This window comes from Calypte anna, chromosome 7 (genome assembly GCF_003957555.1).
Source record: "Calypte anna isolate BGI_N300 chromosome 7, bCalAnn1_v1.p, whole genome shotgun sequence".
NCBI lineage: Eukaryota > Metazoa > Chordata > Aves > Apodiformes > Trochilidae > Calypte > Calypte anna.
In genome coordinates this window covers 10263025-10281355 of record NC_044253.1, presented here as the reverse complement: position 1 = coordinate 10281355, position 18331 = coordinate 10263025, and the positions used below count along the sequence as shown (strand labels likewise).

At 39.9% G+C, this 18331-nt stretch overlaps 1 protein-coding gene across 1 annotated transcript in view; it reads left to right on the top strand.

Moving 5' to 3' along the window:
• Nucleotides 1-18331, top strand: part of KALRN (kalirin RhoGEF kinase) — a 492333-nt gene that overhangs the window by 244434 nt on the left and 229568 nt on the right. Inside the window, exon 9 of the mRNA XM_030454727.1 lies at nt 278-508. Coding sequence (XP_030310587.1) covers nt 278-508 — 231 coding nt within the window. The remainder of the gene's footprint in view (nt 1-277; nt 509-18331) is intronic.

Genomic DNA, 18331 nt, shown 5'->3' with positions numbered 1-18331 from the left:
CAGTCCCAGCAAGGCAATATCTGTGCTCCTGCTGAGTGACACAGCAGGCCCACTAGGAAATGATGGCAAGTCCTGAATGTGTAAGTCCAAGTCAAAAAAGAGATGTCATGGGTCTTTTTTTTTTTTTTTTTTTTTTTTTTTTTTTTTTTTTTTTTTTTTTTTTTTGACTAAAATAAGGGAAACACAGGAGAAAAAGAATCGACTAGAGTGTTCTCTTCTGGTTATTGGTTAAGAATCAGTGCAGTGAAGACGACCTCTTTTTTTTTTTTTCACTCAGGTGAGCCAGGATGGAAAAGCCTTACTGGATGTCCTACAGCGTCCTTTGAGCCCTGGGAATTCTGAATCCCTCACTGCCACTGCAAACTACTCCAAGGCTGTTCACCAGGTGTTGGATGTGGTACATGAGGTCCTGCATCACCAGCGGCGCCTGGAGAGCATCTGGCAACACAGAAAAGTTCGGCTGCATCAAAGGTTGCAGCTCTGTGTTTTCCAGCAGGATGTTCAACAGGTAATACCATTGCTAAGGGAGATGAAGAATGGTCCTTTCTTGGCAGCCAAAAAGACCTTTTGGTGACTCACCTAGAAGCTATTGCCATAACCATGGTTTCAACATGCAGATCTGGCTATGCTAGAAATATGCTAAGGTCCTAATGTTCCTTTCAGTATCCCTGGTTTCATGTTGGAAATCATCAGTTAGTACATTGATTATTAATCAGTCTATTCCCTGCAAGAATTTAACACTATTTTTAGTAGTTAATTTTTCCCAAGTGAACAAGTAGCTGTAGGTACCCTGCTCTTCTGGAGAAAATGATGTTCAACAGCATGAAGAATTTCAAGTGTAAAAAGCAGTTAATTGTGGTGTTTTTCACCTTGCTACGTGGTGGAAATACAGATTCAGACTTTTTAGTGGTAGTTTTAGATGGTCATTATCACTCAAAGTCCACATACCTATGCTATGAGTTTTCTGCCTCATATGAACTGCACACCCCAATGTGCAGAGCCCCCTTCACAGAGATACAGTTCATACTATAAAGGGTCACCTCTGAGAACTCAGGCTCTAGTGTCTCCCAAAAGAACCCATTGGGATAGCAGCACAAGAGTGTCATTGACAGTAAGTAGGAGATGCTGTGTTTGTAGCTGCCAAACACCAGAAGCAGGATCAACAGTGTGAGAGGACTCTGCTCACTTAGTGTTGTGTGGTTTGTTTAAGGGCCCAATTACAGCCTGAAGCAGATGTTGGTAGCAATATGGTAGTTGCTTTAAATGAAGAGGCTGAATGCTCTAATCATGTTTATGGAGCATTCTAATGTCCCTAGGGTTCTTTATGTCATTGCCTTCCTCCAAGTGAAAAATGAGGTGGAGACAGAGCAACAAAGCTGTCACATGTAAAATAGACATGAACCAACAAGGACAGCAGACAGTCAACTTTTATTCAACATGCAAATTTGTGGTCTTGTTAGTGCTGTAGTCCAAGGGCACCAGCACAGACAGAACTGCAGCAGTAAATATCCTTTGCAAATGTGTATGACTATTTCTTTGGCAGTTTTTCCAGAACTTCTACCTGCCCAGTTTTTCCTATAAAGCCACACAAATATTCATGCCATATATTTAACTAAAATTGGGAGGGTGTCTAGCAGATGTTTGATTTAAGCAAATTGATTTTCATTATGTATCAGCAAACATACTGCATGGTGATGAAATTCATGAGCTATATATTAAATAGTGCATGTACTTGGAATTCAGTGGGAAAACTCTCTGCAAACTGTGTGAAGTTAGACGTATTATCTTCATACAGTTTTTCTGTTGAAAACCCCAAAATGAAGGCTTGTAAATTTTGATGCTTTTATACTTTTTCCACTTGTGGTTTATAATGTCAATAAGTATCCATATGATGTTAGGTATTCTTTATCTCCTAGGATTTTAGTTCATTCCTTCCAACCCAAAACTTCCTTTCTTACATCTTCTGAAAACAGTAAAAGTGTTTATGGGCTGTATTCAGGTAACCCATTCAGGCTTTTACTTCCCACATATGTAAGGCCATGAGGCTGTGTCACTGGTTTTAAAAAGGAACAGGTCTTTTGTACTTACTGCAACTTTTGGTGAGAGGAAAAAAAACAAGAAGAGTCACTGGGGTACAGACACTTTGGAGAGCATCACTCTTTGTGAGTTCTGTTGGCAGCAATCTTTCTGATTTTTTTTTCTTCTAATGAGTAGCTATTATCTGTAGCAACAACTTAATGACAGACATTTCTGTCCCAGCACACACTTAATGGAGGCATCTCTTTGTCCTGCTTAGAATGTGGAGAGGAAGAGATGAATCATTCTGTTCAATAAACATCTGCACTATTCAAGATAAATGCTTTGTAAATCATAAATGAAATTATCAGCTAAACAGAAATATTAAGTCTAGATTCTCTGAGGAGAAGGATGTTCTTGATGCTGGGTTTTTTTGTTTTTGGGTTTTTTTCTAATAATCACCTCATGTATATCTATTGTGCAATTCCTATTTTGCTTATTTTTTTTTAATGCCCACCAATTGACAAGGGAAGCTGTCCACCTGTATGTAGTCACTAATAAGACATGACATGTTTCTACAGTAGTTTGTTGCCTTCTCAAAATTATATTGCCTTTAACTAAGTTCTTCCTGGTTTAAGTCTAAAAAGAAAAGGAGCAGGAGAACAAATTCTGACAGTAGAGCCTCAAGTTTATTAAACTTTCCTGTTTTCTAGACAATGAGACAGTGTAATTTCTCTAAGAAAGATGCTCCCTCTTCCCTTTCTACCAGCTCAAAATTCATCTTGTTCTCACAGATGAAATTTTCTGTGTCAGGATGGCCCATGGCTCACCCTCTCCAGCTGTTGGTCAGTGCCCTGAAAATTCTGGTGAAAGATGATCTCTGTGTCAGAACTTCTGCTCCCTTGCTTGTTCATCTGTACCTTTGTCTTCACATCAGCTGTTCTGCATCAATCTTCTCTTAAAAGCAGATGTGACTATAGGCAGGTTTTGCTGTGTTGTGTGTGTTAATACACACAGGTAATACACACCAGGTATGTTGTTAATATATATATATTAATACACACCAGGTATATTTCGCATCCTTTCAGTCTACCATTAGTGGCATTAATAGCTTTTGGTAAAGATACATCTCTGAAAAGAGGTTCTTATGAATCTTTGGAGACAATTATTCCTTACCTGCCTACCTTACCTATAGTCTTGCTAGCAGGATCAAGTATTTAGGCATGCAATAGCAAGTGCTCTTAGGGAAGTCTTACAAAACTGGTTAGATGGATGAAGGCTTTATGTAGGCCAAGTGTGTGCATTTCAGGCCAGATGTGAAGGTTAAGCTATGTTGAACTGAGCTTGGTCATATCATTCCTGGTATATTCTGCACCATTTGCAAGGCTGGAGTACACACTGTGTGCATTATTAGCAGGTGAGGGCTGTGTTCTCAAATAGCTTCTCACTGTCAAGGAAATGCTTTTGATTCTATCTGGGTTTCAGTTTGAAGTGCACAAAACCTGTAAACATGGAAAAGAATGAATTAAAAGATACAAGGGTAATTTTGATTCTGAGATAGAAAGTCAGGCATCCTTACAGTCATGTCAAAATGAAAATACAAGTTGTACTTGAGGAAAAAAAAAAAAAAGTTGAAATAAACACTGTGGGTTGCCAAGTTGCAGTATTAATGTAGGAAATGCTGTGCTATAAAATGTCATTACAAGTAATCACTACCTCACACCATCAGATGTTTTACCTTATTTGTTATTACATCTATGTGTTAATACTATTACAATAATTTTCACGTGTTATCCAAGATAAATAATGGTGTGCTGAGGACAATGAGTTATGAAAGTTTTAAAGAAGGAAAGAAAATACATGGCATAAAACTGAGTTTACAGCCTTCCCAGGAAATGGATTGCCATTCACACAAGAGGGATAACAGATAAGACAATTTGTGAACTGTTATGAGGCTCTACACAGGCAGGAACTGACAAGGGACTCTTTTAACATCAAAAGTATTTAGGATCATTATAAAAATGTTGGCTTGCTGAGTGTGTAAAATACTTCATTGCTTCAGTTGTTTTTAGAAAAGCTCTATCATTTCAGATAGAGAAGAGCTGTGCTGTTTGACCCTTTTAAAACATAGCAGTGGAGGAGGTGCTGAGATTCTGCCCTGGAAGGGAGGAAAAAAATCCCTTTGACATTCATACTGATATTCTGCAATTGCTGCAGATGCTTCAGCCCATTTTTAGTAGTTTTTTGTTTTTGCCCTTCTCAGCTCTGGGTCATCCCCTTCTGCAGACTGTTTACCAGCAAATTGACGCCATTTCCATTTCTCTTGAGATTAGAAATTGTTCTCATATTAGCTTCAACTTCCACTGTTTTCCAGTGTTACATCCTGAACATCAACATGAAACAGCAAGGGTAGCATAAAGATTGTACCATGAGCAGTTACCAAGCAGCCTTAAAAATAGCTGTTCATAATGCTGCTCTTCCTCCCCATCACCTCTTCCATCCCCTTTGTTTCCTATGGGCAAGAATTTTGCCCGAATTTTCTCAGTTCATAAACTCACTCAAGTGAAGCTGTGAAGCCTGAAGCATGCCAATGAAAGTGGGAGAAAAAGGGAGACCCATCAGAAGCATTATTGAAATAGTCTGTGCAAACCTTGAATTTGGTATTTTAAAGCACTTTCTTGGCAGAATAGTCAAACTGCAACTCTTATTCTACAGGCAGAATTTCTCATAGAAATTCTCAGTCTTTCCATCATTTCCATACATAGATGCCAACATGGAGCCTAACACAAGCAGCCTTTTTCTCTACAGATTCATGTGATTCAGGGGCACTGGTGGTGCTGCTGCCTCTTTGCTTCTCTCTGGCTGTGATGGTTGCCTGTAAAGGAAGAGCTGGAAAACTGGTGAATATAGAGGTACCCTGTGCACGGGTGGAGTTTCTTGGCTATGTACAAACCCTTGTGTTAGCTGGGGTGGCTCTGCATAGCAGAATGAAACAGCCCTCCTGTCAGATAAAGACCAGTGCTAAACAGCAAGATGAGACTAGAAATGCGCTATGAAAGGCAGGAGTGTTGCCATGCCAGCAGTAGTGATGTCTCAGATCCTGCTTCTTACTATGAAGGTCAAGCTAGACCAGTGTCAGGCTCACCTGGATTTCTCTAAATGTGTGGATATGTGCTCTCTTGGCTCTGTGCCCAAATACATTAATGGACATAGCTTTGGTTTCCTTGTGTGGTTATCTGCCTCTGGTGATGGATAAAAAGGCCATGTGGGCATACTGATATCATTACATTTACCAGCTGCCACTGTTGTGGGAGACTGCAAAGTATTGCAGAGGAAAGGCTGTCTTTTTTCATAACAAGCACTTTAACTTGTAATGTATCTGGCTTTTACTGGCCAAGAAAACAGATCAGGGCATGATTCTGACATCACTTGTATGGAAAAATGTCTGGGAACATCTCTCTGTCTCTGTGCACTATCTGAGAATACTGAACACCTCACGTGATCCATGTGATCTACATAGTCCATTTGCAGAAGAATGCTCATATATTCAGCACAGTTCATGATTCATTTAGCTCTCACACTAGATTCTAAAGATTTAGGTCTGTATATCCTCCCCCTGCATGCACACATAGACTCAGCTGTTTTGATAATTTTGAAGTAATGAAGGGTTCTCCAAAATACTGTAGCTTCCCAGCTTTCCATTGTTTCAAAGGCAGAGAAATCGGACTATATATCTTTTTTTATGTTTTGGTTACAATAATACCTTCACTGGGTCTCGTAAACGAAAAGATTTATTTGTAGACAATAGCTAAGGAAAAAGAGCATTATAATAAAGTCAAGATTATATTTACTACCACATGACTTCAGCCCCAGCATCCTACAAAAATCCATCACATGCTCTGTGCACCATCTGAGCAGATTTAGCCTGTAAATAGTTACCAATGACAAATCAGTAATTAAAACATTACAGTTCAAAACATCCTAGGGAATTTTCACATCCCCTTCAGTAAATTTATCGAGAAATGAGATGCACTTAATCTTGTTTAGTTATTATATGTTTACATTTTCACAGTATTACTGCTGGACTTTCTCTGAGCTTAGAAGGTTTATGTGACTTTACTAGCCAAGAGGTTGAAGAAATACCTGATATAAATAGAAACTAACTATGGTTGTATGGTCACAAAAATTAATGAAAGAAGAACTTGGTAGTCAATACTGGTGAAACTAGTTAGTAACCTTCTCCCAATAGGATCTAACAGGAGAGAAAACAGCCTTTTTTTATCCATGACTGAGAGATAAATACCTCTGTTTCACTAACCCCATTCTCCTAGCAATTGTTGAGGCCCAAGTGTCACCTGGTTTACTATATAAGTGTCTCACCACATAATTCTCATTGACCTTACCACTTTTTTCTGTATTGACTGTAATTTTGTTACCTATGTAGCTCTATAGGGCTAACTTAGTATGTGCATGTGTTTCTAAATCCCTATTACATCCCTAACAGCCTCTTAGTTGTCTGCATTATTATTTATGCAGAAAAGGATGGTGCATTTAAAGTAAGAAGAATTTTTGGGTTTTTTTTCCATTCACTCTTTGTCAAAGACTGTGCAATAAAACATCTTGGCAACTACTTCAAAGGAATTTTCATTCAATTTCTTTTGTTCCTGCCAAAGGATCTGGCACATTTTCAGGTAATGCGAGTGCAAGGCTGAGCAATGAAGAGATCTGTGGCCCCACTCATCTTCTGAAGAGGCCTAACAAGTAACCAACACTGACACTGATTTGAAAGTAGAGTGGTGGTATATTTGTGCTGATCGGTATCCTGAAGGTACTACAAAATTAATTAATGGCCATTTAAATAACACAGGGGCTGCTAAGTGACTTAGTTGTTTATTTTAACTCCTGAAAGGGGACTGTAATTCCTTAATTTGAAACCATAGGTATATGAGATTATGCAGAAGTTTCAGATTATTTCTACTGGCTATATAGATATCTCTGAGCTCTGGTAGCAGCAGAGAGAGCAGTAGAGTAAGAGCACTCTGCACAGCCATGCAATTGCCCATGTATTTCTTCAGTGTCTGGTGATTTTGTATGGGTGTTTCTCTAGTTTCTTTAGCTTGCAGGGACATGGAGCATGTATAGATAGTCTTCTTAGGGTTTTCCAAACCAAACAGGATAGGGTTGTTAGATAAAAAACACATCTGAAAGAAAGAACATGCATTTTTCCTCTTTACTAGTAACTTTGGCATAGAAATCTGCCCTTGGAAGGGCCACAGCATAGCTTCCCAAAAGGGAGTGCACATACACTGCACTTTGGTAAAAAAAAAAACTGTTCAGACAATGGCTATTGGTGTAGAGCTGGGCTCTGTTTCTGTCCAGGCACTCCCAGTGATCAGTGTATGGTATAAGAACACCTCAGAGAGATCTCAGGCTATCAGCCTAAGAAGTTAATTGTTTTAAATACCTTACACTCATGTGAAAGAGAGGGAGCTCTGTCTTCCAGCACTGCTTTTTAAATATAGAGCAGTGTTTCTGTTGTATTTTTTTGTGCCAAATCTCTTGGTAAAGAACTACAGGTTTGAATTATTACATTTTCATTTGATTGTATTTATTCTGGAAATTCCTTAAGGGTTGGTGTTTAAGAATGCTCTGTCTTCCTCATAATTTGATTTAAAGTATAACTTGAAATTATCTGGAAACAACCTTTGTGTCTGTCTTTACGTCTATATAGCTATTAAGCCAATAAGACAATTGTTCTTTGTCCTTTTAAAGGGTTACTGATTAAAAAATAATAGTGATCACTTTTTAATTTACACAGAGCAGGAGTGCTAGGGATATCAAACTTCAGGGGCCAGCTTCAGTTACCAACTGAAGTTTACTTAGCATTGGTGCAGAAGCAGTGCAGGAATACTTTGATTGATGAGCTCCACAGCTGTCTTGTGAAATAGGATCTCAAGAAAACTGAACCAGCCACCTTGATCTCTGAACCTACAGAAGTGAAAAGAGGAAGAGGAAAAAAAAAAAGGAATTTGTGCCCCCCAAAGTGTGGATTTTTTTGGTTTTTTGGTTTTTTTGTTTAGAGTGCTGTTTGCCCCTCAAGACCTAGGCCTTTCATAAAATCACAGAGTGGTAGGGGTGGGAAGGGACCTCTGGAGATCATGTAGTCTAATCTACTGCTAAAGCTGCTTTACCTAGAGCAGGTTACACAGCATTGCATCCAGGTGGGGTTTGAATATTTCTAGAGGAAATTCCACAACCTCTCTGGGCAGCCTGTTCCAGTGCTCTGCCACTCTCAAAGTAAAGAAGTTTTTTGTTACATTCAGCTGGAACTTTTTGTCTTCCAGATGGTCTGTTTTGCTATGTTCTGGGATGCAAATGTTTGGGTTCTTACTAAGAGCTTAGGAACCTCTAAGGCCTCCTGAAAACCCTCTGAAATCTTATTGACTCTTTGAGATTTTAGATCTTACATCAGAGTGGATAAAGAAGACACAATTCATAATATGAAGAAATGCAGAAGGTGATATAAATATAAACTTTGTTCTCTGTAGGTAGATGCAACTATCCATGGTCTGGATTTATCCTGCCTGTTTTTAGGAGTGTAACTGAATCATCCATGTCAGGAGCCTAATGCAAAGTCTCCTTTTATAGTCAAGAGAGACACTGGCACCTTCAGAGAATGACTCAGTCTGTCTAAAATCTGAATTGTACCTTGGATACTGTGCTCTCTTACTGTTGACTATTGGGGAAATAATGATAAGGTAGTGTCTTCCTACAAGCCCTTTAGTTTTTACTCAGTGTTGGGTGAGATGTATTAGGATGCAAAAGCCCAGTCCTGTGTGCTGTAGAGCACCAATAGCTATCATGCCAGGCCACTCAGTGGCTTTCTGGTCCAGGGTGTGTTTTGCAGCAAAACTGAAGAAGTCAGTCCTAGGCAAACTGCTGAAATTTGCTGTTATGCTTAAGCAGAATTATCCTCCTTATATAGCATATCCTCATCTGTTTCCATCCTAGGACTGTTTGCATGTCAGCATCCCTGAATATATGATGTGTAGTTTATTGTTTCTGAAAGGCATCGTTGGCTCTCATTGTTGTTGCAAAGGAGGGGAAAGAATCAGGCTTGTCTGTTACTGATTAGGCCTACAAAAATAGTAGGGCTGCAGTGGTGGAGGAGGAGAAATAGAGTTTTCTCCAGAAATATGTACATTTTTTAAAAGCAGTTGCTAGAATGAGTAATCGTTACCAAGGACATGGAGAAAAATAAGATTGTTGAATAAATGTAGGCTGGAATGCTGCGAGGCTTTCTCTTCTGTAACTTTAAGAAGTAACAGTAGTACTTCTTCCTTATTGTGCTTTCTTTCATCTCAGGATTATGGGTTTTCTCAAAGGTTGGTGTTGAACGATTTGCCAAAGGTCACTGAAAGCTTCCTGACTAGAACTCTTGATATCAGAAGGTCTGATTCACAAATCCCTGCTCTCAGCCCTAAAAGTCATTGCTACTCCAGCTTTACCCCTTATGAAAAGGTCTTACAGGATTTTTGGGACCATCTACAAATGAAATAAGGGTCTGTTATGCTAAGAAATAAATATGCTATTTTAGGCATTGGTTTAGGAATCCAAAATAGTTGCTCTTTTCTACTCCATTTATTTCCCTTGATCTTTCCTCCCAATTATCCCCTCGCATGGCCTCCTAGCTTTTTCATGATCCTGCCTGTCAGTCAGGGTTATCACTCCTCTTTCATATTGCTTTTGACTGATGGCCAGCAAAAGGCATTTTCATTAAAGTGAGAAAAAACCTATCCAGACAGCAAAGAGGATAATGATAGCTACTTCCTAAAGTATAACACTAACAATTTCTCCGTCATCTACCCCAGAGGGCAACTGCTCAACCAGCTGGTTATTTTCCCTCTTTGATAATGAATTGCACTCATGATTTGAGATTCTCATGTCTTGCTGGGTATCAAGGTCCAATTTAGGTTGGGCTTATCTGGTTTCTGCTAGCTGCTCCTCTCTGTGCTAGTCATTCCCAGCAACTCTCCTTTTAGCAGCTCTACCTTTCTCCATGCCAGAAACTGCTTTTACCAGCTCTGCTCCATACAGCTGGGCTCTGCAGCTGCTGTTTGCTCTGTAAGCATCTCTAGTTGAGTGTGCTTTATTTCAGTAGCTGCCCTACCTAACCAGCCTGACAAAAAAGTGGTGGTATTTCTGTCCTTGGAAGAGGTTGTTCATTGCTTAGGACTACACACTGTGGTTTAGATCACGGGAAACTTTTAAGTAACTTTTTCTTTTTTTTTTTTTTTTTTTCTCTTCATATTCCTCATAGGAAACTCTTAGACAAAATATCTTGCTTGTTTTTTTAAAGTTGTAGTCTTTGGATTGTAGTTCCAGAAGGTATTGCTTAAGCTGGGGTGACCCTTCAGGCATATTTAGACAGAGCTGGTTGAACTCTATGAACTTTCTTTTATGTTACACTACAGTTCCCTCTTAACAAAAATGTCCTTCAAATGTAAAAACATTCAAAACAAACATTTCAGGCCTGTCCATTGGTCTTTTACCTTTCTCCTCCCTTTGTTTTGATAGTTCTTGTTTTTTTCCTGCCTTTTGGATTTTTTGGATAAGACTTAGGTTGAGGGATGGAGAAAATTATTTGTATTTTTGGCTTCAGCAACATACAAAACATTTTGACCTTGACACCCTTCCCAAATAAGGAGGAAGAGTTGGGGGGAGGGAACCACAAAACTAAACTTTTTAAAAGAATTTCCCTCTTGCTCCAACAAAAAAGGAACTTTAAACAATAAAAAAGTATTTTTTTTGGTATTGTTTCTGCTTGCTTACCTCCTCAGGTTTTCAAAGTGCATGGAGTGTCAGGAAACCAGAAGACAAGGAAGTCCAGGATGAGGGATGCTGTATTCTGGGGGCCACCAAGCTATGAGAAAAACATAAGAAAGGAACTCATTTTTCCCAGAAAACTTCTCTTCAGGGGAAACTGAACTTTTTAGTGAAAAGTTGCTTTTAAGGGAAGTCTTCAACTGCTTCTGCCTCTCTGCCCATGACTCTCCCTCTTAGAGTCTTTCAGGTGACTCCTGTCTTGAACCATTCAAGGTAGTTTTGTTGAAAGGGGTTTTCATAAGAATAGTTCTGCTTGCACATACATTCTAGTTTATTATTTCATTGTCTCTAACAACCTGCTGAGCCTACTTGGGGCTCAGCATCCATTGGTTTGCTTCCCCACCAACAGCTTCTTACTGCTATTATGCACGGCCTTCTTTGGTGAATCTGTAAGGTCATTGGCCTTTCACCCTTCAAAACCCTCACACATTTCTGCTGTGACATGTAGAAGAAATCAGCCATGCAGTTATGGGTAGATTACACAGTGATGCAAATGTCCTGGGCCTTTTATTTCAGCTGTGCTGTGTCTTGCATACCGAGTGCCTGACTCAGTGTGGGGTCCATATGCTCCATGCAGAGCTTCTCACACACTGCCCTGGGGCACCTTGTGTCAAGTGCAGCTGGTTTGCCCTGAGCAGTGATTGAGAGACAGGCAGTGCAAGCAGAAGAGGTGCTGCAGTGGCCCTGCAGCAGGAGAAATGCTGTGGTGCAGGTTGGAATCACTGGGCAGAACCCAGAAGCAGAGAAGCCCTGCCAGGAGGTCAGATGCAGCCTTGTGCTGCTTTCCTTTCACCCTGAACATAGCCTGGCACAGAGTGTCTTGACTGGGAGGTAAAATGTTTGATACATCAGGCTTTTTATTTAACAGACAAAGATGAGAACCTGGAACAGTCCTGATGAAGATTAACATCTTCTGGCATTCAGGGCACTTCTTTTATTGTTGTTCTACTATTTCTCCCTTCCCACATGTTTTGTACTTTCTAGCTTCTAGTCTCAGATCAAGTCAGAGCCCCATGGAGGGAAGATTACAGTTCCCCTGATGTTGTCGTGATGCCTAAGAGGCTCTGACCCTGGCAAAGTTGCTTAAGAGTTGTACCATGTTGTTTAAGAGTTTAAGCATTTTACCATACTGGTGAGTTTTCCTGTTACTGGGATGAGACTATGTACCATTGGTCTCAGTTGGGGTTTTTTCTCTTTCTCAACACGTCTTTGCTGTGTGCTGTGATTATAAACCTTGTTAAACCAAGATGATTAAGTCATCTGCTCCCAACAGTAACCTAAAGCAGCACTTTATTTTATATCCTGGTCAATCAGCAGTTTTCCAGGTGGGGGTCTCACAGGAGCAGAGTTAAAGGGGGAGAATCACCTCTCTTGACCTGTTGGCCACACTTCTTTAGATGCAGCCCAGGATGCAGTTGGCTTTCTGGGCTGCAAGTGCACATTGCCAGCTCATGTTGAACTTCTCATCAACCAACACCCCCAAGGCTTTTTCTTCAGGGGTGTTGTTAATCAATTCTCTGCCCAACCTATATTTGTGCTTGGGGTTGCCTTGACCCATGTTCAGGACCTTGCACTTGGCCTTGTTGAGGAAAAATCAAGAGCTTTTCAGCTTGCCTTTGCTTCAATGCCCACTTTGCTTGGGACAATGTTCTTGCCTATCCTCTTGAGTGCTGAGAGACCTGGGATATTCTTGCAGAAAATTCTGATTATTTCCAGGCAAACAGCCCAGAATGGCAGGGGAGGGGAGAAGCCAGACCTGGCCCCTGCCCTTGCTGACCCAGCAGTTGCACACTATAAAACTGATGTGAAAGGACAAATGTGGCATGAGAATGAGACCTGGGGAAAGCATAGGAGCCTCAGAAGGAGCAAAATCACTATTCTAACTAGTGCTATGGGCAGGAATAACCTAGGTAAGAAGATATTTCTGAATTATTTCCATTGATAGAGACTCACAGATCCAGTAAGTTCTATTGGCAATTCATCACATTGCAGCTAAGTGCCAGCTGTGATTTCTGAGTGTTGGAGAAAAGACTCACAAACAGGAACACCAGCAGCATACCTGTAAAAGAAATAATCTACCTGCCAGCCTTGAGAAGCCTCATGCAGAGCACAGCAGCATCTTTCTATGCTGATGCAAAGCACATTTTCTGTGTCTTGTACAGAAGGAACATGCACAAATGTGGTTATTTATAGCTTCTCCACCCACACACAGCTTTGAAACTCGCTCTAAAAGAAGTTCAGTGTTTAAAGAATACAACAGTGGGTTTTTTTAAGCTGAAGGTATTTTTTCTTTTTTTTTTTTTTTTTTTTTATTTCCTTTAGAAACAATATTCTGGGAACGTTAGTAACAATCCAAGCATTAAGGAAGAAACATGAGTTCTTCATTTGTCTGTCTATTGTTCTCTTACTTGGAATGTTTTTAGAGAAGCAGTTGCCAAATTTTATCAAGTAAAACATTTAATCAAGAAAATGAAAGATAAGTGCGATACACTTGATGAATGGGAACTTTACCAAAGGAAAGCAATGTTGAGTTGAAAGAAGTTCTTTCTTAGGGTGAGAGAAGCATATGTATTCCCACTCCCTTTTGAGGAACTTGCATCCTAGATGACAGCATTTAATGAAGGAGCAGGTTGGGGCTGCGTGACCTCAGCCAGTGCTCAGAGGAAATGGGCAAGTACAGCTCTCAAAATGCCCAGCAACTCTGCCAGAGCCCTGAACTGAATGTGCTGTTCCCAAGAGACAGACATGACTAAATCCTACATTTCCTCATTACTAGGGTTGGCATCAGCTCTTTTCTTTGCATGGAGTGAAGGTGGATGGGGCCATGACACATCATACATTCATGCTTCTCCAAATGCAGGTCAGGTTTTAGACCAGCATAATATATTCATAGATGTGAAGAACTGTACAAGTACATAAGAACCATCTGTAGAAAGCAGATAGGTATGAGGGGTTTTTTTGCTATGTAGGCCTGTGAAAATATAAGGAGTGAAATTGGAGCAGCAGCATGTGAGACTGTGCACCCCTCATCATTTCATGAAGAGAGCAGCCATGCCGCCCATGAGAGGATGGCATACCTAAGAGCAGAGAATAAAATAATTATGACTATTGTACAGGTCTGTAGGTCTTGGAGAAAGGTAGAGAAAGCTCTTGGAGAGGGTGGGGATTGGGAGGGCAATGTGACTGCAGGTTGTAAGTTGACATGAAATTCTGAGACTGTCCGAGTTGAGAACAGTCTTGTTGGTACTCAGGCTATTGCCATGAGAGATATTTAAAATGTCTTCATTTAGTCATACTGTTAACTCTGGAGCCCTTTCACAGCTGCTTTTTCATAATTTTTGCAAGAGAAGCTTCTAAAAAGAGAGTATCCAGGGGGAGTTGTTACTCTGTAGTGATTGCCACTGCAGAAGCTGTTGATGAGCAAGGATCCTGCTGCAGGAACTGTCTTGTCTGGACAAACTCCTACAGTGCTGTTTCCAGATGGGCTTGTAGGATATCTGTAGGTGTTAGAAACTGTGTGGAGACTTTGTGCATGTATTTTTGCGTATTGAAGAGTCTTCTGGCACTCTTCTAAACTGGTGAATGCACACATCTCAGTATTTGTATCATTTACTCAGATATGTACACTGGTATCCACTGCAGTTCTCAAGGCTGCCTTTGCTGCTAAGAACAAAACATGGATGTTCTGCTTCTTGCAAGCCAGTGGGGTTTTTAACCACAGAGGTTAGATTTCTGTTCTTAAAATGAGAAATTATGCAGAGGTGAAGCTTTCATATAATATTCAGGAAGCTCATAAACACACCTACAACCTCATTTCATGGGGACTTCTTTTTTTGGTTGAATGTAGACAAGGGAATAAAGGAAGTTTTAAAAATATAATTGGCTCTGCATTTAATTCCCCTTGTTAATTTTGTTGCACTATGCAGCAAAATACTGATAGGCCTATGAGGTTGCTTTTCCCTCTTAAATGGATGGGAAAATGGGACTGCATGTTTTTCCCTTTCAAAAGACCTCTTTAATTATGTGGTGGTATTTGGAATAACTACAATTAGAAAGGAAAAGCAGGGAGTGATTAAAAAATCATGCTTAATAGCAGCTGCATTAGTTCTCTCGCTTTTGAAACAGACCCAGGCACAATTGAATACATACATACCATGCAGAGGAGTTGTGGTGAAAAGCAAAATGGTAGTGACAAATTTTTACTGGCTTCAGGGACAATTTTCTATTGTAATGTTTTAAGAGAAAATCTTCTAGAGAAAGGATTGAAGTAGTATAATATTTATCTTTCTTTTCCAGTCCTCAGACTGTTAATAAGTGTAGCTCTCCTCACTCAGTTCTTTTATTTAAAAAAACAAAATAAGCAACAAACCTCAGATTACTTGGCTGATGGTAGTTGGATACACTGATCGGGGCTCAAGCCAATATTAAAAGATGTGGCTGTTATGACTGACCCATCTGAGCTGAATTAAATACTGAAGAACCTGCTTGGCTGGGTATATTATTTTTGAAGATGAATTAATTATCACCACACAGACAGGGAAACTGATGTTATTTCAGGATTTATAGCTATATGCTCAGCAATTTTGCATTTATACCACAGTGAATTTGGAGCAGCTTAACCCTGATTTTTGAGCCCTGCCTTTCAGTGGATTGCCCTCTCACTTTTGTGCAGTGGCCATGATGTTATTTACTATTTATGATAGTTCAGTATGTTCCTGTGTTGGAAAAGGTTCCTAGAATCCTCATCCAGATTTGGAGCCCCATATTGCTGGAGGCTGCAAAAATTTAAAGTAAAAAGCTGCTTTCACTGCAAACACTTTCTTTGTCAGCTTTGCCTGTTTTGACTGTAAGTGTGGTTAATGTCAATTTAGGAATGAGAACAGAGGCAGGGGAGTTGAGAGTTGAGTCATTTGCTGAACTGCAGTGCTGGGCATTGAACCAAATCACTCAAATTCCAGTCTACTTTCAATATGAAATCCTTGTTGCTTTTTGCTTATTTCTTAAAACTCTTGCATAATTTGTCATGCTTAACCAAAGAGAATGAGCAGAGTAAAGCTCTGTTCCCTTCCACTGCTCCTGAAATGCATTAACAGAGCTTTATCTGTACATTAGGAGAGCACTTACCTGCAATAACCTGTGCAGCTTGTAGCATGCTTTCATATTATCTACATTTGCTCAGAAGTTGCTAAATGGGAAATAGAATACTGTATCCGGAGGCTCAGATTCTGCTGGATGAATAACCAGCCCCTGCCTATTAACCTTACAGATATGGGGTCTTTAATGCATGTTTGCTGAAGTCAGTTGAAACTTTGCTGTGGATGTTGGTGGGAAGGAAATCTGAGTCAGATATAGATGTCTCTGAAATTAAAAATGTCAAGGGAGCCAAAGATGATGCTTCAGATTTAAACGCACAAGGTGTGATTCTCTTCTTCCAAAAAAACTGTTCTGAAATACTTTACTGTGTCACCAACTCCAAATTATAATGAAGAAAGACATGAAAAGGGGAGCTCAGTTTTCACCAGGAGGTAAAACAGTAAATGAGAATGGCTGAGGTTTGTTTTGGGTTCTATTATAAGCCATTAATAATAGCAGGAAGAATCTGAGGATAAGGTCGTTTGTATTTTGGTGTATTTTCACAACTAGAACTTTGCTTGACATAACTCTGCTGTGACAGGGCCAGGGATAGAAGGAAAAAGAAATCTATTTTCAGCAGTCATTTGGAATGCAACAGAAAAATGATATTTTAATTTAAATCAGACTTGGTGTGCATTTTATTCATTAAAGAGGATTAGGATTGATTAAGTCTCCTTGAGTTGTTGTGGGTTTTGGGGGATTTTTAGTTTTGTTTTTCTTCTGATTCTCAGTGTTTGTTCTGTCTTCCCTGGTGCAATTGCTAACACCAAATTTTCCTGGAGGGCCTGGTAGGAGTCCAGGAGTTGGGCTGCTCATGCCAGCCTGCACAGAACAACATGATCGAGGAGCAGCTGTAATTGCAATGGGCAGTAGTTGACAATCCCACATTGGCCACTGCCTCCATCCAGAAATTCAGTGGTGTCCTTGGCAAATGTGCACTTTTTATTGCTTAGAGGCCCTTTCCTTTTACCTCCTAAGTAGGGGAGTAGTTTGTGGGTGTCCTGAGAGCATGACTACTTTGAACAGTGATGCTCATAAATGCATATATGGTGTGTAGCTTCTAGTTCTCCTCTTGTAAGACAGCAATCTATTTGTCTTCTGCTAAGAGGTTCTCTGTCTTGTATCTGCAAATTCTAGTTCAGCCAGTGTTACTAATGAGGCTTGTGCCATTTTGAAGGACTTTGATGGAAAAGATCAGATTTTGTTGCTGTGAGATAAAACATTTACAATAAACTTTGGATGTAAGGTATCTGTGAAAGCACAATTTGAAACAGGAGCCTTTTAACTACACTTCTGGTTACAAAAGCCATGGCTGGCAAAGGCATCGTTTCTCAAACTGATTTCAGGCATGCAAGGCCTTGGAGTTACTGAGCATTCATAATAACAGCTATGGAAAAGGTAACAATAAAGTCTGATTCTTCTGAGTGGCAATGGTGATGAGACTATAAAACTAAAAGTTTTGAAGTGCCATATGAATCACACCAAAACTCTAGTTAGCCCATAGTATCCCAAGAACAAGCAGTAAAATGCACACAATGGCAACTTGATACTGCTTGGCTTCCTTTCACTGGCATAAGCCTAGCAGATTTTGGAGGCTCTATCCATGTGTTTAAAGTTAGGCAATGCTTATGCACCTATTTGAAATGGGGCCTCATTTAAAGATGAATAAATTCAGCATACTTCACTGGAATTGCTCTGGAATTTATTACAACTCTGCTAGAGTTACCAAGGAGTTAATCTAGCCCCTTGAGTTATGCTGGGTTTGTAATGTTTTGGGATCAAGATCTGACTTTTAACTGCTTAAAGTGTAAAATGGTATAATTTATTTTCAGTTTTCAAAGTCACCTAGTCTTAAGAGTCACTGTGGCAACAACAGGGGATCTCAAAATAGCAAAGATTAATGATTCCCTTGGCCAAGGCACTTCTTCAATGGGTCATCTTGCTCAGGAGCAATGATGTTCAGCAATAGCCTGGATCAAATGCAGAAGTTGGGATGCCCCGGCACTGCCAGCACAACACACTCCATGCTACTCATGCAGGTTTAGTCACCAACTTACACTTCTCATCTCCTTCCTGTAGAAATAGGACAGGATTCAGGGACTGGTACATTGGAGCAAGCTTCTATGTTCTCCAAGTCATTCTTATTTCATCTTTATTCATTGCTGCTGGAAGAAATACAATTTAAAAGATTTGAAAATACAGAAATTTTTCTGGCAACTTCAGCAGATATGATTCCTTAAAGTAATGGATTTATTATTTATTTCACACTTTTTATTCCTGTAAAATAGGAGCATGG